Source organism: Chelonia mydas, chromosome 24 (assembly GCF_015237465.2).
Source record: "Chelonia mydas isolate rCheMyd1 chromosome 24, rCheMyd1.pri.v2, whole genome shotgun sequence".
Lineage (NCBI taxonomy): Eukaryota > Metazoa > Chordata > Testudines > Cheloniidae > Chelonia > Chelonia mydas.
Window position 1 is genome coordinate 8,732,761 of NC_051264.2, and position 22,344 is coordinate 8,755,104.

General features: G+C 41.0%; 1 protein-coding gene across 38 annotated transcripts in view; it reads right to left on the bottom strand.

Annotated features, from left to right (window-relative positions):
* Window positions 1-22,344, bottom strand: part of POGZ (pogo transposable element derived with ZNF domain) — a 59,145-nt gene that overhangs the window by 28,881 nt on the left and 7,920 nt on the right. For 23 of the 38 annotated variants that reach the window (XM_007068117.4, XM_043535490.1, XM_007068116.4 and 20 more), the window contains exons 2-3: window positions 15,862-15,986; window positions 13,376-13,534 (exon numbers count right to left, since the gene is read on the bottom strand). In XM_007068117.4, coding sequence (XP_007068179.1) covers window positions 13,376-13,534; window positions 15,862-15,985 — 283 coding nt within the window. In that variant the 5' untranslated portion in view covers window position 15,986. Of the gene's footprint in view, window positions 1-13,375; window positions 13,535-15,861; window positions 15,987-22,344 lie in introns of those variants that run through there. The other 15 variants (XM_043535501.1, XM_043535500.1, XM_043535498.1 and 12 more) reach the window with 2 other exon arrangements.

The window sequence follows — 22,344 nt, forward strand, 5'->3', positions numbered from 1 at the left end:
ATCATGTAATTAGAGACTATATCAAAATGCCAAAATAAGACTGTACAGGTAAGAACTCTTCAACAATAGGCCATGACTACAACCCCGAAAGAAAGGAATTTTGCTGGGATCTCCTTTTAATGAGTATTTCATATAGTACCGTCGGCAATTCAGTAAGTAGCGTTATTCTTCAAATCAGTACTGAACTAATATTAGCAGGTCTGTGCTCGAGGACATGTTATCTTTCAGAAGAGTCATAAAAGCAAGGTTCTGAACACTCATGGTCATTAAAGATCCCATAGCAACATTTGTACAACAAGAAGAGTTAACAGTAGTATCTTGGCCAAAATCCAACTAGAATAGAATGTTACATACCCTGCAGTAACCGTGGTTCTTTGAGAAGCTTTGTCCACAAAGATTTTGCTTTTAATGGGCAAACCCGCTCCATGCAAGATAGGATTACTTTGGTCAGCAGTGTTAGTTGGGGCTATGCCTGTGCCCTAGTTGCCCTTGCACCCCCCACACTCCCAAGTGAATAAAGGGAAGAGTGAACCCAATCATCCCTCAGTTCTTTCACCAATAGAGAATCCCCCAGAAGTAGGAATTAGTAGAAGTGGGCAAGGAGGGTAGGTCGTGTAATCTGTGTGGACAACACATCTCGAAGATCCCAGTTAATACAGGGGAAATAATCATTCTTTCTTCAACTGATTGCCCTGACAGATTTTATTCTTGGTGACTAAAAAGCAGTGTAGTTGTCCCATTGCTTGGAGGTGCATATTAGAGGAGTTCTACTTAAATAAATGACTGCAGAACAGCCCTACTAAATCACCATCTGATCTGGAAGCTTCTACTAAGGAACAGTGTCTTGTAAGTATGTGGATTGAACACCGTGTAGCTGCCCTACAAATTTCAGATATAGAGACATTCCTCAAACAGGCAGCAGATGCTGCCTGAGCTCAAATGCTCTCACCTTGCTAACTCTATATAGTATATCCTCGCTATAATGCCCTTCATAATAACGAACCTTCGGCTATAAAGAACCCGGTCACCAAATCCCACTTCGAGCCCCACAGCTGCAGTGGAGGCTGACAGCTTCTCCAGCCCTGCCACAGCCACAAGGCCGGAGGAGCTGTCAGCCCCTGCCACAGCCACAAGGCTGGAGAAGCTGTCAGCAGCCTCCTCTTCTCTCCCCCACCTCCAGCCCAGGGCAGTCGGCCTCTTTCACTATAATGAACTCCTGGCTATAACAAACAAATGGCTTGGATCCCGACGGGTTCGTTACAGCGAGGGTGTATTGTACTGAAGTCCCAGGAGCACGGGGGTGCCCAAACTAGAGGAAAAGCCATGTATAAGGCCCTTCGGAAATCTTGCCACTGAGGGTGGAAAAACACACTGTGACCCCTAGATAGGAAGGTGATGTTCAGATATTACTACTACTAGATGGAGCCTTATGGAGTGGATAGAAAGCACAGATTGTTTCAGGGTTAGCAAATAGTCCAGTATTGGTGCTTTTAAGGGAGAAAGCTAGTGGTGATGCGCAAATAGAAAACCTCTTCCATTTACCTTTGCAATTAAATCTAGCTAAATATTTCCTGCTTTGTAGCAGAATGTTCTGAACCTCAGCTGAACAGCTTCTTTTGGTGGATGTCATCTAGCCAGCATCCAGGCTGTCAGATATAAGGAAACTGTGTCCAGGTATGGGATCTGAATGGTGATGTCCCAGACCATGTCAGGCAGAGCGTAGGTGAAGTCTAGCATGCTGTACAATGTAAGTATATGAGGCTGTGTGTTCTGGAAGTCTGAGATGTTCTCACTCATCTTCTTCTCACTCATCTCACTCATGTCCCTTCAGGAGTTTCACCTAAATTTTGTTTGGAATCTCACTTGAAGAAGGTAATCTCTTGCTGATCTGGAGCCTAACAGTGCTCCTATAAATTCTATGCTCCAAATCAGTGTGGATTTTTGTCTGTTGTCTGCCACTCAGATATAGTTTTGTAGATATGATCATTTCTCATGTTCTTGCTGAAGACGAATGTCTTGCTCGCCTCGCACCAGAGGTTAACCAGAATCCGGCCATGTTCCTCTGCCCAGCTAGCAGTGGGCTTGTTGAAGTAAGGCTAGACCGTGTTTCCCTGTCTCCTTACATAAGCTGTCACAACCTTGGTGAATGCCCTTGAACACAGAGACAGCATCAGGCTATACTATCCGTTCTCAGCAGTGGGCATAAAACCTGATGCCTTGTGGAAACCCCAGACTGTTGGGCAGCAGAGGACCATTTGCAATAGTATCTGTCTCCTCTTCAGTGGCTCCGAGGTCCTCCGTCGCCAACTGTAATATTGGATAGAGGAGTGCTGTGTGAAGGATGGCTCCTGGAGTGACTTCTTCCTCCTTGGGGTTGGGATATAGATGCTTGAAGAGTGCAGTCACCCATGAATCCTTCAAGGAGTAGAGGGCCTCATCCATTCCAGTGTCGAAAAGTTTGTTACCCTCAAAGGGGAGATCCTCAATTGTTGCTTGGACCTCAGTGGGAATCCCCAAAGACTGACTGTATTACCTCCTCATGGCTACTGCAGCAGCCTTGTGAATGCTGTAGTGTTAAACATGTACAGCGCAACCTTTAGGGAAGTGTGGGCAGTCAGCTGTCCCTCTGCCATGACAGACTTCATGTTCTCCTGGGGTTCCTTGAGAAGCCTGTTTATAAACTAAGACAACTTATCTCAGTTTAAAAAAAAACAACATATTTCGAGATGAGGGCCTGATAGTCACCCTCCTCTGAAGGTTAGCTGACAAATATGCCATGCAGTTGAAGAAGGCCCCATTTCTTATCCTTTTTTCCTCAGTGTGGACTTAGAAAGTTCCTGCTGTTTTGATCTCTCCTGAACTGCTACTACTACAAGAAAACCCAATGCTGGATAAAAATAAAAATATCTGAACCCCTGATCAGGAACGTGGTAGTCCCGGTCAGCTCTTCTGAATGTAACCAGAATGGATATTTTTTGCACGCTCCAGTAGCCCTTCATTAATGGACATGGCAAGCCTGACTAGCATAGAGGGATGTAGAATATCCATGAGTTTGTGCTGCTTCTCTCAGATCACTTCCAGGGCTACATCTGAAGTTTCTGCCATATATTTCATCAGGTCCTAGAATACCTTAGACTCATCAGCTGAGGCCAACATGGGTGAACTGCCTCATCCAAGGAATAGCGAGCATCAAGAGTGCCCATCATAAACAGACATCAAAGCATGACACAAGGAATAAGTCTTAAATCCCGGTGACTTAGATTCTGCAATAATGCTAGTACCCCAGCACAAGGGGAGGGATATAGGCCAACTTATCTAATTATATAGAAATAAAACCAATGGGTGCAAAAAAGAGAAAACTACACCAATCAGATATTATACACAAGGCTAAGAAAAAATGACAGTGTGCAGAGTAAGCAGACATTGCAGGGTTCCAACTCACTGCCATGGGCAGTAAGAATGAAGTAAGGGCCAGTTGGGCCTGCTCTGCTCTTTATGCAGTCAGGTGGGGAGGTGTGAGGGCACCAAGGGCCTCCAGTGGACTCTGCTGACCAAAAGAATCAGTCGTGTGTGTAGCACAGCAAGAGTCCAATGTCTGTCGACAATCATTCGAAGGAAATTATAATCTGCCTGCCTAAATTCCCCTAGTAGTTGTAACTGGACATAGTATTCTCTCTTACTTCTTGTCCTAAACTATTGTATAGCATTGCTGTATCCGGTCAGGTTGTTGTCGTCATATATTAGAGATGGGTAAAATATTCCCTTATACTGTTTCAATATTTTAAAGTGTGTAAAGCACTTTGCTTCTTGGGGTGAAAAGTGCTACAGGAATGTAAATTATATTTTTATTTGACAGTGAAATTATTGAATCAAAACTGTCACACTAATGTGGAAGATGGACACCTACCACATTTTCATATCAGCATTGCTTCTTTTTTTAAATAAGGGAACACTGTCAAAACTGGCAGACAAATATTGGACCTGCTAGCTATATATGTAAACGCCAAGAATTACTTAGGTGGGGCACAGAGGTAGAAGTAGGAATAATTGAAGGAAATAACAACAGGACCATGTAGACTGAATGCCAATTTAAAAGACTTGCTGAAAGTGAGATGTATTTATGAAAATCTCCCCAAGAAAAGTGGTGGAAGCCTAATCACTTCAGACATTTAAAACTGAACAGTAGGGAACAATACTGCTCCAGCAGGGAAATGGACTAGATGAACCAACAGATATTGTCCATCTTTAACTTCTGCAACTCTGTTTTTTGATTCATGGACACACCGTCCACTCCACTATGTCCTTCTATTCACCTTCTGAAAGAGAGTTAGGCCATGTCTACACTAGTGAGCTTACGGCAGGACAACTGTACCAATGTAGCTGTGCCACTGTAAGATAGCTAGTGTAGCTGCTCTAGGTCGACAGTAGAGAGCTCCCCCGCTGACATAGCACTGTGCACTTTGTCACTTATGCCAGCGAAATTTATGTCGCTCAGGGGTGTGGTTTTTTTCCACCCACCTGAGCGACATGAGATTTGCTGATAAAAGTGGTAGTGTAGACATGGCATTAGAGTCTTGTACATTTTAATACTGAAAATGTACAATGCCCATAAGGGAATCCCTGCACCGGGTTTGTTACTGTAGGGTCACAGGCACAGAAGCTGGCTTTTTATCAACATGGTGGATCTTGTTTAAGAGAAGTTAAATTTTAGGTCTGCTACCCTGCATGCAGCATTGCATAAGAAACAATAGTGTATTGGCTAGGAGAAGATGGATGAGATTTAATGGACTTTTCCCACTCTAATCTGGAATTCTTTTTAATGAGTGTAAAGCAAAATGCAACAAGACAACCTAGGAATGTAAAAAATTAATTGCTGAAAGCTGGGATGGCTCCAGACATGGCTCGTTTCTTGAGCCTGCAATGTAGTCTGAAGTTTAAAACACGATTTGACCCTCACAGTTACTGGGCCAGTAGATATTGCAGGGATTGTAGAGGTGACAGATGTCCCTCTGGCACTTTGCCACTTCGGTCCCTGCTGGCAGCAAGCCTAAAGGGATTCCCCTGTGAGCCAAAGTCAAAATAGTAAGAGATGGCATCAGCTCAAATAACACCACTGCTCCAGAAAGAAAAGTCCACATTCACAGCCAAAGAATTTTATTCTTATTGGATTTAAAAGTTAATTGGCCGAGTTTTTCTCTGTTGTACCAGTAATCCAACTGATATTAATGGAGAAGTATGACAGCAACCAAAAGGAGAATGTAGCCTAATGTATGTAAACTAATGGGCTCTAGAGAGATATAGAAAATAGTCATGTTTCTACAGCTCCATTCATCGCAAGGGATTGCAAAGCATTTCACAAAACCTAAACTGATGTTAGCAACAATTTAAAAAAAAAAAAAAAAAGACCCTTAGGCTTTGGACACACCACCACCGCAAAACTAAGTTTAGTAACAGTTAAGGCTGATGGACACATTCCATCCATTTAAAATCTTAAAAGAATGGAAATAAGAAGTTAACACTTGTGCATTCGTTTCCACTTTCATATTGCCTACAGGGCTCGATAATGCACTCCAACAGACTTCCACTTCCATCTTCAAGAGATACCAGATAGCAATATATATCCCAACTTCATCAAACTTGCACTCCAGCACAAAACCTTGACAGTGGTCTCAGATACTTTTATATCAGCACATCTGACAGTCATACATTCCATGCATTTGGGAAGTTATTCTGCCCCATACCATGTGGTCATTGTTAAGATTCCCCCTCTGCTTCTCCAGAGTATTTTCCCCTTACACACACCTCTTTAGTTAAAAGACTTTGCATCAGAATTCTGTAGTGGCCATAGTGTTTCTTGGCCAACATCTGGCCTAAAAAGTAATTGTATGAGCCCTCAGACTCACTCCTCTTTAGAGCATCCTGCGGCAACCACAGGTGCCAACATGCAGTTATTCCACCATGATCTAAGTACGCAAAATATTTAGATGAAGCTCCTACGCTCCTGAAAGTTGCCAGTGCCATCCAGAATTGAACAGAGTTTTGGCAACACCTACAATGCTGCACACTATAATTCTTCATTCATTTCTATGTCAGGTAGCCTGAGACTGAAAGACAGTCTACAACACACACACACACAAAAGAAAAATAACCGTGGAGAATGATAGGGACCCTCATTTGGCTTAGCTCAGTCTATGTGACTGAAGTCTTTAATCTCTTCCTTAAGGATTAAAAGAAACATAAGGCAGTGACATTTGCACAGTGCCAGCTGCTAATGCATTTCTGTAAGCCAGACCAAAAAAAAAAAAAAAAAAAAGAAAGAAAAAAAAAAGAAAAGAAAAGAGGCTTAGTTAACTGAGACCACACCTCTTCCTTTTAATATAACTGTTGGAGAGATAGATGTGTAGAAATGTAATACTAGCTGTTCATGGCCAGGGCATTAACAGTACTGCAAGCATCTAATTCATTAGGAAGACAATTCTACATACTTCTGTGATTTACAGAACACATACTGAAATTTTCTAACTAGCCTGAAGCATTATGTTAGTAATCTTGCTAAGCGTCCAATGTTCTAGATGCCCAAAGGGTTTGCTTGACACATTCAGACTCTATGCAGCAAGGACTGAGAAAGGAAGAGAGAACAATCAGGTGTCGTTTTCAGATGAGATGTTGGAGCTTTGAATTAAGAGTATCATGGCAGCAGTTTTCCAAGACTCTTATTTTTAGACAGCCAAAAAAAAGTGGACAAAATAAGAGGGTTTGTCAGACTTGGCAGGACTATCACAGAATCATCATAATTTCAGATGTGACAAAAAACTATTCTAATTCTATGCATCCGATGAAGTGAGCTGTAGCTCACGAAAGCTCATGCTCAAATAAACTGGTTAGTCTCTAAGGTGCCACAAGTACTCCTTTTCTTTTTACGAATACAGACTAACACGGCTGTTACTCTGAAACCTATTCTAATTCAATTTCTGTGACTCTAACCTGTTAGAAGATATTTGGAATCACTTGCATAGTGACCACCCCCTAAGTTAAAAGTTAAGTTAAAAGTACAAATTTTGAATACTGTTCTAGCAAGCTCAGATTTACTGATTAATGCGTATTTCTAACAGACTTTTAAAATATTGAATATTATCTATCAGTAACCCTTAAGCTTTAGTTTATTAGTGTTAATCTAATCAGCATGCCAATACCACAAGGATTTGTATTTATTTTTTGTGATTGATTTAAGGTATCTCCCTAATCAACACTTATCATTAAAACTATTAAATATTTATCACAATTATGCTATGCAGTGATTCTTAAATATATATGGTATTTTTTCAACATATGAATTACTACTCCAAATAAGGTAAAGTACCTGTCCTATTACCTGCAGATGTGATCAATTTTTCTATTAAAAAATTGGTATCTGATTATTTTTAATTAGATTTATTGAACACTGAATAATAATCTTACATTTATACAGCCCCTTTAATCCCAAAGGATCCTAACACTCTTTATTAACGTTATACATTGAAATACAAACTATACAGAGAAATTGCTTTAGCCACCTCTGAAATTAAACATGGCAGCTACTTAACAGCACACTGAATGACAATTTTAGGATAGGAAGTGAAGAAGAATACCATTATCCAATTCAAACAGCAGGAAAAGTTCAAGGAAATAATATTCAAATTTAAAGTTGGCCAACGCAACAGTTTAATATCTCTACTCTTCCAAAATGCAACACTAGTTCTTTAGTGACCACAAGTAGTCAAAACCTTTGTTTTATACCACATCTGAAAGACTATACAACTGGCAACAGCAGTTTCCCCTAACAAGCCGGGGCACTGGATTCAGTATTGAATTAGAGAAAAGAGAAGCATCTATTCCACTTCCAGCAGAAGAGGTTACTCACCTTGTGCAGTAACTGAGGTTCTTCGAGATGTGTGTCCCTGTGGGTGCTCCACTTCGGGTGTCGGTGCGTCCTGGCGCCGGAGATTTTCGGTAGCAGTGCCCAGTTGGGATGCGCATGCACAGTAGTTCACAGTAGTTGTCTCGCAGTACCACTGGCACTTCATCTAGCGCTCCCGTGGCCCGATCCCCTCGGTTCCTTCTCTACCACAGAGTCCTTTCTGCGAACTCTAAAGTAGAGGGGAGGAGGGCAGGTACTAGATCACCCACAGGGAATACATCTTGAAGAACCTCAGTTACTGCACAAGGTGAGTAACCATCTCTTCTTCTTCAAGTGCTGTCCCTGTGGGTGCTCCGCTTCAGGTGACTGTAGAGCAGTATCCTATTATGGAAGGATGCTGTATAGTTGAGGCTAGTACCGTAAGGCCAAGTATTGTATTGGCCTCTAAACTCTGAGTTATTATGTAGTAGTTTGTGAACATGTGTATGGAAGCCCATGGAGTAGCTTGGAATGTGGTCCAGGCAGAAATTGATCTAGTTGAATGGGCTCTGATCCCTGTCGGGGGTTCTATATTTTGTTGTTGGTAACATAAATGGCTGCAATTCTAAATCCATTTCAATAGTCTTTGTTTCAAAATGGCTGCACCCTTCGATTGTTCTTAGAACGAAATCTTTCCGTAGGTCACCATCTCGGTAAAATGCTAGTGCTCTTCTAATATCTAGCGTGGAGAATAGATTCCTGTGTAGACCCATCTGGCTTAGGGTAAAACGCAGGTAGATGGATAGGTTGATTGAGATGGAATGATGAAGGTACCTTCGGTATGAATTTAGGGTGTAGTCCCATAGTCACTTTGTTTTTAAAGAATATGGTATAAGGAGGATGGGCCATGAGGGCCCCAATTTCACCCACTCTACATGTTGAGGTGATCGCAACCAGGAACGCTACCTTCGTTGATAAATGTAGTGGAGAATAGGTAGCAAGTGGTTCAAAAGGGGCTCTAGTAAGGCCCGTGAGGACTAGATGTCCATGCTGATGTAGGGTGGCGGACTTCAGGGTACCTGTTCTAAATACCTGCAAGGAAGCGTTTCGTAATCGGATGCGCGAAGGCTGAAAAAAAACATCTATCTTGTGGTGGAAAGCAGCTATGGCTGCGAGGTGTATTCTAAGTGAACTAATAGATAACCCTGAATGTTTCAAATGCAACATGTGCTCCAAAATGGAATGTATCGGCGCTGTAAGTACTGATATGTGGCTGTTGTGACACCACGAGGAGAATCTCTTCCATTTATGGAGGTAAGTGGTATGCATGGTAAGTTTCCCGCTGTTTAGCAACAACTTTTTAACCTCTCCCAAACAGGTTAGTTTGTCATGATGGAACCATAGGGGAGCCATGCCTTCAGGTGGAGTTTTCCCAGATTCGGGTGAAGAACTTGACCCTCACCCTGAGGGAGAAGATCCTGACGGAGAGGAAGGGTGTACGGGGTGCAAAGTGCCATGCGGTTCAAGTATGGAAACCATGTCTGTCTGGGACATGTCGGAGCTATCAGTACGATCCTGGCTCTGTCGGTCTGTATCTGTGTATCACTCTGGATAATAACAGTACCAGTGGGAATGTGTACAGGAGGGGTATGTTCCATCGGATGACAAAGGCATCTCCTAGGGATTGTGATCCTACTCCTGCTCATGAGCAGGACCTTGGACATTTGTGATTTTGTGAACAGACTGATGTGTGGCGACCCCCACATGCAGAATATGTGTTGTGTTGTCATTGTTCGGTTCCCATTCGTGTTCTTGGGAAAACTGTCTGCTCAATGTGTCTGCCATCATGTTCTGTTGGCCCAGGAGGTACGACACTGTAATGGTAATATTGTGGATAATGCACCAGTTCTATAATTTTATGGCTTCTGTGCACAGGGAATGAGATTGAGTTCCTCCCTGCTTGTTTATGTAGAACATACAGGCTACACTGTCTGTCATCATTCCTAGTGATTTGTTTTTTATCATTGGTAGGAAATGTTGGCATGGGATTCAAACAGCTTGTAGTTTGAGGAAATTGATGTGTAATAATGACTCCACGGGAGACCATTTTCCTTGGATTGTGTGTTGGTTCAAGTTTACACCAACCGATTAGTGAGGCATCTATAGTGATCAGGATGGATGCTGGGTCTTGGTGAAACGGGACACCTGCGCACACATTTCATGGGTTTATCCACCATTGTAGCGATTGTATGACTTTTGGTGGTAATGACAGGAGTCTGTTTAGACTGTGCTTGCATGATATGTAGAGTGTGCTCCGTCATCCCTGGAGACCGCGCATGTGTAGTTGTTTGTTCTTGATCACAAAAGTAGAGGCCACCATGTGTCCTAATAGTTGAAGACAGGTGCGTGCAGAGACGCTTTGGATTGTTTGTGACTACGGATATGAGAGTGGTCATTGTGGAGAATCTGGTCAATGGTAACGAAGCTTTAGCTTCTATTGAGTCTAGGTAAGCGCCAATTAATTCTAGTTGTTGAACCAGAACTAAAGTAGATTTCTTGTCATTTATTTGTAACCATAGGGTATGGAAAAGTGTCAGTCTTCTGTGTGAAGCGTATTGCTTCTGCTTGAATGTGACCCTTCAATAGACAATCATCCAAGTATGGGAATATCATAATTCCCTGTCTGCATCGGTGTGCTGTTACTATGGCAACGGTACTGGCAAAGACTCTCGGAGCCGTTGAGAGTCTGAATGGCAACACCCTGTATTGGAAGTGGTCTCTCCCTACTGTGAGCCATAGGAATTGTCTGTGTGCGGGGTCTATAGTGATATGAAAATACGCATATTGTAGGTCGAGGGCTGAAAACCAGTCCTTCTCCCAATGCTGGAATTATTGACATCGGCGTAACCATTCTGAATTTGTGGGTACATACAAATTTGTTGAGTCTTCTGAGATCTAAAATGGGTCTCCATCCTCCATTATTCTTTTGAGTCAAGAAGCAGTGGGAGTAGAACCCCTTCCCTCTCTGTTGTACTGGAACATGTTCCATGGCACCTAGCTGTACAAGATAGTTTACTTCTTGTCATAGAAGATGCTCATGAGAAGAGTTCCAGAAGAGGGATGGGTAGGTGGGATGGTAGTACGATTTGGTTATATCTCCAATATCCAGTGATCTGTGGTGATGGATGCCCACGCTCAGAAAAATGGCCTTAGTTGGTGGCCAAACATCTGGATAGGTTGTGTAATATGTGCTGGTTGTCAGGGGATGTCGATCAGACCCTCAACCAAATCATCAAATTGCATCTTGGCCGGTGGTGGATGCGGTGAACCTGCGTCACAGGCACCACCAGGGAGTTTAGTTGAGGGTGAGAGAATAGGAAATACATGCCTTTATTGGGCATGTAATCATAGAATATCAGGGTTGGAAGGGACTTCAGGAGGTCATCTAGTCCAACCCCCTGCTCAAAGCAGGACCAATCCCTAACTAAATCTGCCCCTTTGCTTGTGGGGGGTATGGTAGCCGGAGTTTGCCATACTGATTCTGCCAGTTCCAGCAGGGTGCTATTAATTGGTAGTGCTATCTTTGTTGAGGACGCTGGGTGTAGTATTTTTTAAGAGCTGATGTTGATTTTCAGTCACCTCTTCCAGAGGGATGTTCTGACTTTGTGCAACCCGTTTGAATAAGTCCTGGAATTGTTTTGAGTCATCTGCGACGGTAGGCGGAGGTGGCATTACCGCCTCATCCAAAGATGAAGATGAGTTATGGGCAGGTGAGCAGCCTTGAGTATTGGAATCCTCCAAATCCTCAGAATCCTCATGCGCCTCCAAGGGGTCAGTGGCTGTCACTGTAGAAAGGCAAATCCGTTGCCTCTGTGAAGTGTGAGGCCTTTGGGTCTGAAATCTTTAGGCCTCCCATGAGTCCCAATGTGCCCAGTGCATTGGGAATGGCACGGGTGGGCACATCCATGGATTAGCCGGCCACAAGGGTATGTCCCTGTGTAACCGGTCACTGGCACTTGTGTGAGATTGTGGAGGCTTGGTGCCTGATGGACAGGAGTGCTCTGAATAGAAGACTGCCTCTTCTAGGTCATCTTCCTCATCACTTGAAAATTGCTGGGCACTAGGTGAGTACGTCTGTACCAGTGCAATCAGCACCGGACAACCATTGGCGCCAAGTATAGCTCACCCAGGCTTGGATGCTATCTCAGCGTCAGTTGATTGAGCAAGGAAGCGTGGTGCAATGGGCATCGGTGCCGTGCTCTTATGTGTAGAGGCCTGTGAGGTCGGCCCTGTCAGTACCACAGGCTTTTGCGTAGCCTTGATTGGTGCCGACTTAGTGCATTCAGGCATCAGCTCCGCAGCATGCGGCACCAACAGAGGTGGCATGGTAATCAGAGGCGCTATCGGCACTGTGTCCTTCCTCGGTGCATTCGATGCCGTGGAGGAGGAGGCTGATTTGTGCCAACTACTTGACTCCTTATCTCTGCCGGCAGAGGTCCCAATACGGACGGTGGCGGAGGTGCCTGGAGCATCAAATGTGGTCACCCCGCTGACCATCGGCACCAAGGGTAGTGATCATGCTACAGAACATTTCCTCTTCAGTGGATCTCCATGGGTTGGAGATGCCTCCCTCTTCCTCAATTTTCTGGAGAAAAGGGAACTCGCTCTGTCCAGCGAGGAGGCACCTGAAGAATCCACGATAGGGTTTTTCCAAGGTAGATGGTGGTGTTAGGGATTTCTCCATAAGGATCCTTTTAAGTCTGAGCTCCCTATGCCTCCTCGCTCTGGCTGTAAAGTTGCTCCAATGGTTGCATTTTTGAGGGATGTGCATCTCCCTCAGGCAACAGACATACTGTGAGTGTCCATCGGAGACAGGCATAGCATCCTTACATGAAGTGCAGTGTTTAAAACCCAAAAAGCCGGACATTTTCGTTGTCCAATTTTGTCATAGTACAAAGAGACAGGAACGAAGAGGAAGGCTTTCCAAGATTTTTTTTTTTTTTTTTTAAATGGGGAAAGTCTAAGTCATTAAACAGAAACCGAAGACTAAATAACTACTGGGAATTAAACTTAACAATAAGATTAGAAACAGTTTTCTAGGTAAATTTCTGACACGGCCGTTGGAGCTCTATCTGCAGCCAAGGACGGTTGAGAAGAAACTGAGGGGGTTGGGGCCGCATGAGCGCTAGATGAAGTGCCAACGCTACGGTGAGACAGCTACTGCTCACACGTGTCCCGACCAGGCACTGCCACCAAAAATCTCCGATCAGCGGCACCGGGATGCACCAACATCTGAAGTGGAGCACCCACAGGGACAGCACTCAAAGAACCTAGAGTTTTTAAAAGATTTCTCCCATCCAAGAACTAACTTGACCCATTCTTACTTAGCTTGTGAAATCTCACAGGATCACAAGCACAAGAGCACATAGCTACCATTGTGGCCTAACATCTCCCCCTGAACACCCACGCCCATAATATATTGAAAGCATTTCTGCTTACCATTGTTGTTTGCAAACAGCGTCACTAGTGTCTTCTTAGCACTGTCACTGTTTTGAGCCCCACTGCTACTGACCGATGTAGCTGTAGAGAGATTACCTCCTATGGATGCATGGGCAACAATCGGCAGAGGGGCAGAAACAGGCTGCAGACTCACTGAAACTGCCAGGAAGGAATTTCATAGTCACATTTAAAAAAATAACACAGAGACACTACAATGTTTGCAGAGATGCCATAACAGCAAGCTGTTTGGGCATATTGCTGTGGTATTACACTAAGTAAAACCTGTAGTTTCAGGTATCCTGTTTTCTTAGCTCAGTATTTCCTACCAAGCAACACAAGTAAAAAAAGGCATTTGGCCAGTTCAAGGCCATTGTTACTGATTTGCTAAAACAGATTATTCCCCATCCCCTACTGAATCATTTTCTCCTTGCTGATGCCACTTTGTCTGCCACAGAAATCTCCCTCTTGCTCTGCTCCGGCCAGAAGAGCATGAAGAAGCAGATGGCACCAAAAAGCAGCAGAACTACACACTCCCTTAGGAGGCACTGTCTTATCCTACCCACCTACCAATATACCCAGCATCTACTAGCTTGTGGTTTCTTGTTAAAGCCCTGGTGTTGAATCCTTCCCCAAATATCCCATGTTAACAACAAGATGAAAAAAGCAGCTAGTCCAAAGAAGTTTAAAAAGAATTAGCTGCCAGGAACACTTCCAGAGCATCGCGTAACAGGATTAGAACTTAGGCTCATAGTAGTTAAAGATGCAACAGGCCAACTACCCCTGAACTAAAGCACGAGATAGTCCCTAGAAGTACCAGATTTAATAATTTTATTAAGATTATGTTAAAATAAAAAGAAAATGCTACAGAGTTTAAGCATAGACGTTTCTGGTTATCAGGGAATAAGGTACAGATTATCAAGGGGTGCGAAGTTTGGTTTAGGATCGGATGGCATACTATTAAACTGATGCTATTCTTGATCTTAGCCAAAAGGCCAAGCAAAAGCAATTCAAATAGCCAAACAAAAGACTAATTTATTAAATATGCCAGTCTGTTCCACCCACATGCACAGCTAGGAAAGGACTTAAAAAAAACAACAACCCACACCAGACTCAAGAATTTGGGATGAACCAGAAGGATACTGAGTAAATATTTTTTGATTTTATTCATGTTACATCTACTCTTGAATTTTAAATCAATTATCATCTAGTGATAATTACCCAATTTCAATATTTATCACTTTATATCCAGCCCCCTTCAACATGTTCATAACAGCTCAAGTCAATATTTATGATGCATCACCCTTATACAAATACCTAGATTGGGTAATTATAACTGGAACTATTAAATCAAAACTGAAAAATGAGAAGAGGTGTATCTACCTATTAAGTCCCTTTAAATTAGTCTTAACATTTCTCTTAAAGAAAAACAACAATATAATAAAAAGATATTCTAATCATCAAATTTAATTAAATACAGTAAGGACTCGAGATCCTTCAAGCATGCATGTTTTGAAATCAACAGAACTACTTAGGTGTTTAAAGTTAAGCATACATGTACTTGCAAGATCAAGGCCAAAAATCAGTTAAAATAGGGAAATAAAGTGATTTTAAAAAGTAATTAACAATCAAACAGGTTGCCATCTTGACAGTCTGACAATATAGGTTAGGATAGGGGTTCTCAAACTGGGGGTCGGGACCCCTCAGGGGGTCACAAGGTTCTTACATGAGGGGTCGCGAGCTGTCAGCCTCCACCCCAAACCCCACTTTGCCTCCAGCATTTATAACGGTGTTAAATATATAAAAATTGTGTTTTTAATTTATAAGGAGGGGTCACACTCAGAGGCTTTCTATGTGAAAGGGGTCACAAGTACAAAAGTTTGAGAACCACTGGGTTAGGATATAGGAAATGCAGTCTGCTGTTGAAATTAGCGGGAGTCAGACTTTCAAAGCTGTTGGAATGAGCATACTACTTAGCAGTAACATTTGCAAAAGTACTTTGTAAAATGTAAAGCACTATATATAGACACACACATAGTGTTATTTAATCTATTATTCTTACACAAATTATAAATTGAGTACTTTTTAAAACAATCACTTTGGTTGATTTAACAATAGACAAACAACTGTTAACCAAAGTTTCCTCCTCCCAAAAAACGAATCATACCTTCAAATAACTTTGAAAATCTCTAATTCCACATTAATTCCATTGTTAAACTGCATTTCCTGCCTCTTAATAAGAGGAGGTGCAGTCTGCTGAATTATCACCAGAACGTCAGCTCCCGCAGAGCCATATAACTGTGAACAGAGCTTTCATATATCAGGAATTTCTAACTGTTCAGAAAATGTGTTTTAATATATTTATTATTTGATAGCTAAATATTTACTGAACACCACATACAGGGAAACTACAGTGATTAGTTAAGTATAAATACTGTGCTATACAACATCCATATCTTGCATAACTCTATATTAAAATAGAGTATTACCCGTAGCAGTTTTATCAACTGAATTATAATCTTCAACAACAGAATCTTCAATCACATCACTAATTTTCTGCCATGGCTCCAGCTCCTCCTCCTCACATTCCATAAAAAGGTCTGTGTCTGCCATCCTGTAAAGGGAAGAGAGGAAAAACCCTTTATTGGGTGTTGAAAAAACTAGATTTCGTCAGACAGCAAAAGTCTCATTAGACAAAGAATCCTAATTCCAGATCCACTAGTAATGTCCATTATTTCTTCACTGGGGTGGGGGAAAATGTGAAACTTGGAACTGCAAATTACATTTTTCTTTCTTGTGTTTTAGAATTTAATCCACATGCTACTTGAAATGGATTTGTTTGTTCCCACTTTAAAACGAAAACTGTTTTTACCTTAAAACATCAGGCTTTCAAATCTTTACATTTCTGTTTCAGTACTGCCAAACATAGGCGCCAAATTCCTCAGTTCCCAGGGGGTGCCTGCCCCCATTTTGCCCCAAGCCCCGCCCCCCAAGCCTCCACTCCCGCTCCGCCTCTTCCTGCCCCATCCCGCCTCTTCCTGCCCCTGCTCCTCCCCCCAGTGCCTATGCTGCCATCCTGAAGGTTCAAAAATCATGACCCAGAATCCCCAAATTCATCAAATTTATTTTTTAAAAATCAGGAGATTTAAAAAATAATAATGATTTTTGGTCTATATTCTGGTTTTTGAGCACTCCCTGACCACCTTCAGTATGTATGTGACAACTGCAGGCTGAAAACTTCAATTTTAAATGCATACAAGATGTGAACACACAAATATGCAGGCCTCTGCTCCCCATCCCCGCCCTGAACCCTCCTCAGCTCCCCACTAGCAGACTTTCACAGCCACTAATTCCCCAGCAGGCTCCTATAGCCCTCTCTGTCCACACTATGCTTCCTTGTGGCAAAGAGTTCCACATGTCGATTATAAGCTAGTTTTAAAAGAAGTGGATTTCCTGTTATCAGTCTTATAATGATTTCCTTTCCAATTCACTGATTTTATATTAGAAGAATTGTAAATTGGAATGTCTAATTCACCTTCTCTACACCACTCATTTTCTATACCTCTATCATGTCCCCTCTTATCTATATTTTGTCTAAAGTAAACAATTCCAACCATTTTAATGTCTCCTCATGTGGAACTCTCTCCTTTCTGATAATCATTTTTGTCACTTCTCTGAGCTCCAATTTCTTCTTCATCTTTTTGAGATACGGGGCCCAGAACTGAACACAGCAATACAACTGAAGGTGTACCATGGATTTATACAGTGGTATTATATTTTTCAGTATTATCTACTCCATTCTTTATACATCCTAACATTTTGTTTGCTTTTTTGACCACCACTGCACACCAGAGAGAAGTTCTCACTGAGCTGTCTACAACAATGGCCACGTCTTTTTCCTGTGTGGTTATACTTAATTTAGACCTCAGTGACATTTAGGAGTGCAATACTAACACTTATAGATTGTACATCTTTAAGTTGTTAAATAAACATCCAGACTATCAAGCCAGTATTAAAACAAGATGTAAACTGCGTTACAGTTTTTGATATTAGCCTCTAGAATCACAAAGAATGTCTCTTCTCAGATGGTAAGACAAGTGTCAATATCAGGCCTCCAAAAAGCTGGTTTTCATTAGGGTGGATTTGATTTAAATCAAATTGATTTAAATCATGATTTAAAATCACTCACCAGGAAGACTCGATTTAATCATGGATTTCTACATAAAAGTGCATTCTTGTTGGTTGTTATAACCTTAATATATATTCTTCACAACTCAGAGATAGATGTAGGTTTCATTTTTAGAAGGTACACAACCTACATTTTTAAAGTGATTTATTTTGAAAATGTTTCAGATTAGTTTTACAGCTATATCAGAAAATGAATGATTGGTTGGTTGGTTATTTTATTTACCAAAAGGTAATTGAAGCAGATATTTATGAAGTCACTGGGAGGTGAACTATCTCCAATTCAACAGGTTAATCATTAATGTTTGGAGGATTTTCTTGTCATGCTGTATTAGGAGATCACCACCAGACAGACATTTAAATTGTTTTATTTAACTATTTCTCACCTCTATATATTATGTATTCATTTATTTAAAAACATTTTTGTTGTTAACAAGCATGTTATCTCTGGAGACACAAATCCACAATTTGAGAACAGCAAAACTAAGCATCTCTGATGGTATCTTCTAGACGGACCACTTAGTCCCATTGGGTAGACAGAAAGATTAACCTAAATAATCTATACAGAAGCCCCTGGAATCCCATAAAATTGGGTCCCTAATCCATGAACTATTGGAACTCATTTATAATTTTTTCTTAAACATTACATGAATATATTGTCTTATACTATAGAATTAGCATTTATAATCCCTATTCCATGATGAGATACCTTTGAGCTATAATGTATCTTAATTAAAACTATCTTTAGACAGCTTTTTTCCCTCAAAAAGCATTATAAAAAAAATCCGATTTAAATAAAAAAAATCAATTTTTTTTCAAATCATTGATTTTTATCCACCCTGGTTTTTATTATTACTGTTCAGTTCTACATATAGGTCTCCAATAGGGCTTTACACCTTGATATCTCTTGGGCCAAGCAAAATGGAAGCATCTTTCTCGTAGAACTAGCTCTGCGTTGTTTCATTTAGCAGGAATTAGCAGTCTCTGAACTCCACCTCGACATATGGTTCACCAAAAAATTCAATTCAATTCAATGGCACATTTACGGCCATGTCTACACTAGCAAGCTTACAGAGGCACAGCTGTACTGATACAGCTGCGCCGCTGTAAGATCTTTTGTGAAGCTGCTCTATGCCGATGGGAGAGAGCTCCCCTGTCAACATAATAAAACCACCTCAATGAGCGGGGGTAGCTATGTCAATGGGAGAAGCTCTCCCACTGACACAGCGTTGTGCATATCACCACTTAAGCTGGTGAAATTTATGTCCCTTGGGGGCGGGGAAGGGTTTCACACAGGGATAGTGTAGACATGGCCTTAATGGGCTGAAAGCAGAACAAGTGGCAGTTCTGTAGCATAGCTAAATGAGGCTTCACACTTGCAGAAACGATTTTTCTCCTCTTGATTGTATTTTGTATTTTTGGAAGAGGAGACTGTTGTGATTGCATTTTGTCATCTCTACCACCATTTGACAGCCACTAAATCTGATGAGAAACATTCTGAGACAGATTGGCCAAAGTAAACAGCTGACAATAGAAGACAAGCAAGAAAGTAATCCAGCTCATTTACAGACAATCTGTGTTATCAATAGCCACAGAAACAGAGCTGACCAGAATGCTTAAATACAGAACAAGGTTTTCATTAGCTTACTGTTGTAAGGCAATTTTAATTTTATGTAGTCTACCACAGATTAAGTAATCATAGTGGGACTGTAAATGTAAGTCAGATCATTGAGCTACAGTCATTTTACTCCTTATAAAATCAAAGTTCTAGCCAAACAAAAGTTGTATCTCTCTCAAACTTCAGGACATAACTCAAATGGAATGCAACTGTCTAAAGGAGAATGGTTTTTAATGCATCCAAATACTCAGTCATGATTGCTTATGAGTATCTGTTGGCTGGGTGGTGTTGATGGATCACAGACCTGGGTGGGGTCAATAGGTGTACTAAACACCTTCCATTCAGGTTAAATGAGGAAACCATTAAATGATCCTTTGTTTACTGATAATTGAAACAATGGAAACCACCACCTGTGAACTGAAGCAGCAAGGCAAGCCAGGAAAGTGACTGGACCGTGCTGCCTAAGGGGTCTTCCTGAAGGCTGATAGCAAATGCAGGGACTGAGCATTCTGGTAGGTACTGAGGGGAAATGTGAGTGTCAGAGAGATACGCAGAAGCACCAGAACAGACAGACTCTGAAGTGGCGAAGAAGACATCCAGAACCAGCACAGCCCTGAGAGAAGCCTTGGAAGACAGCTTTTGGGTTAAGTGGTGCTGACTGGAAAGGGGCTTGGAACTGTGAACAAAAGAAACCATTTCCCATTGTTTGGTTCCTCCTGCATTCAGGGAAGCAGAATGTTGTACATTCTTTGTAAATAAACAGGATTGCACCAAAGACACCAGACTCTACCATCAATTTCTCCTAAAAGAAACAACCCCTCAGAATCCTGAAATTTGGCTACCACTTCAGTCAAAAAAGGAGTAACAATACTGACTTGAATGGGACTTCCCCCCCCAACCCAAAGACTGGGTAGTAAGCACATGAACCAACTCCACAAAGGTCACGTGAGTAAAGTTATACACAACTGTTTGCAGGACTGAAGCCTAAATAAGACTATACACAAGGAAACAATGAGTTACGGGATACAACAAATACTCTGTAATTACATTAAAAAACAGAGGAACTCAAGAGGGTTAGGTTGTTAGGACAACACAGCGGTATGTGGTTAAGCATGAAAATCAACTTGGGGAAAGTACTGAACCATTTTATCTTTTAATATTAGTTCATAGACCTGATTAGAAGCTTAACTAGGTCACATACAGTTTTATTCAGAGTAATAGCAGTAGCCCCTGCTTTTCCCCACTTTCATATCTGTACGACAGCAGGGTATTGAAATAAAAAACAAGCTGTTGCACATGACCAGAGATATGGGCTTCCTCTAAATATCTTTTTTTTAAATCATTCTTAAAACATATGTTTACATGTATTTAAAAATTTAACCTGAAGTGACAACTCTTTGCAAAATTAATAGATTGATATAAAATAGGCATTAAATCTGAAACAAATATCTATTAGTAGGAAAACAGATTGTCATTACATATTGTGAGAAGTTTACATGGCATATATCTGAGATCCTTTTATTTAAAAAAAAAAAGTGCAAAATGTGGCACTTGGTGTAAAATGCAGTGTTCATATTCCATTGGGGATAGGGAGGCTTAAAGAACTGGATACATGGTTTCAAAATTGTAATTTTTCATTAGCAAGCACTCAGCAGCCAAGTTTTGTGCAGCTCCATGCGTGACATTTTATTTTAATTATTTAAGTAGATAAATTTGCATGTCAGTACACATCCGTTTTGAAAACCCTGTGGATTTAGTGCTTGTGAAAAGTGCTGGATTGATACAAGGTTTCCCAAGGAGAGAAGCAGGTGTGGGGAGCCATGTGGCTCCTCGGCAGGAGGGGAGGTGTGGTGGTTGCTATAACCGGCCATGTCTGAGCAAGGATCATTCACATAACTAAGGGTTTTCAGGACTGGGCCTTTACTCATCACATCTATCTATAATATTTTGAGTTTCTTTGTTCTTCACTTCTTTCTCTGTTAATCAAAGACTGTTTATAGGATACCAAAAACTCGAGACAAGTATGTTAAGTTACATGACAAAGACAGGTCATAACTCCACTGGGAGGTAAGTAAAAGAAAGAGAACAGAATGAGGATTTGAAATTGTACACATTCATCAACAAAATGGCTACTACTGCATTTCTTGCATATCTAGCAAATAACAAGCAAGTGCATTTATGTAGTTGTTGCTATAAGAATCCATACTAAGAAAAATGATCAATTTACCTTACTAGTTTACTCTTTTTTCTCCTGACAGAATAATTAACAAAAAGTTTATAAAATTTAACATACTATTTCAGCCAAGTTATTCCAATTTAGAACCAATCTCCTTTACATCTGTTTAAGCACGTGTCCATTCAGTAACCCCGTTATTCCATATGTCCACTGAACTCATACAAATATTTGCTTAAAAGAAGCTTGTTCAGTGAATAAAAAACCTGGTAACCAACGGGAAAATACAACAAATGAACAGCTGATTGGTTAAAAATAACAAGGTAATCTTAATTGTCAAATAAAATATTAGAAAAAAATCCATAACTCATTATCATGCACTTGGCTAACTGTACATTAGAGTTGCTATGTTAGGCTTCTATATTCCATTAAAATGAATTAAACAAGTGTTTTTCATAAAAACTTAAGTGACGATCTCTCACAATATGGAACCAGCTCCAGTATCACTTTCAGGGGAAAACTATTTTTCTTAAGTAAATTATTCTGTTGAATTATATCACCTCTGCTATTTCTGTTATTTAAGTATCACTACAAAGCACTCATCACCATAGTATCTGAGCATTTCAGAAACATTACTAATGTATTTATCTTAATAACCCCAGGAGGTAGGGAAATATTCTCCTCATTTTAAAGATGCTAAGACTCAAAGTGACATGCTCAATATTCCACAGGAATTCTTTGGCACAGTCAGAAATAGAATCCAGGTCTCCAAAGTCCTAGTGCAGTGCATTAACTACAAGATCAAACTCCCCCTCATTCAAAATAAGAATCATTTCTGGATGACAAAAGAGAAGGAAACACACCCTGACAAACAAAACAAAAGAAGGCTCTGCAGCATAAATCTACCTTTAAGCTCTGCACAGCAGTGAGAAATAAGACTCCATATGTCCTAAATACCATTTTTTTCTCTCATTTGGTACAAAATTTATAATAATT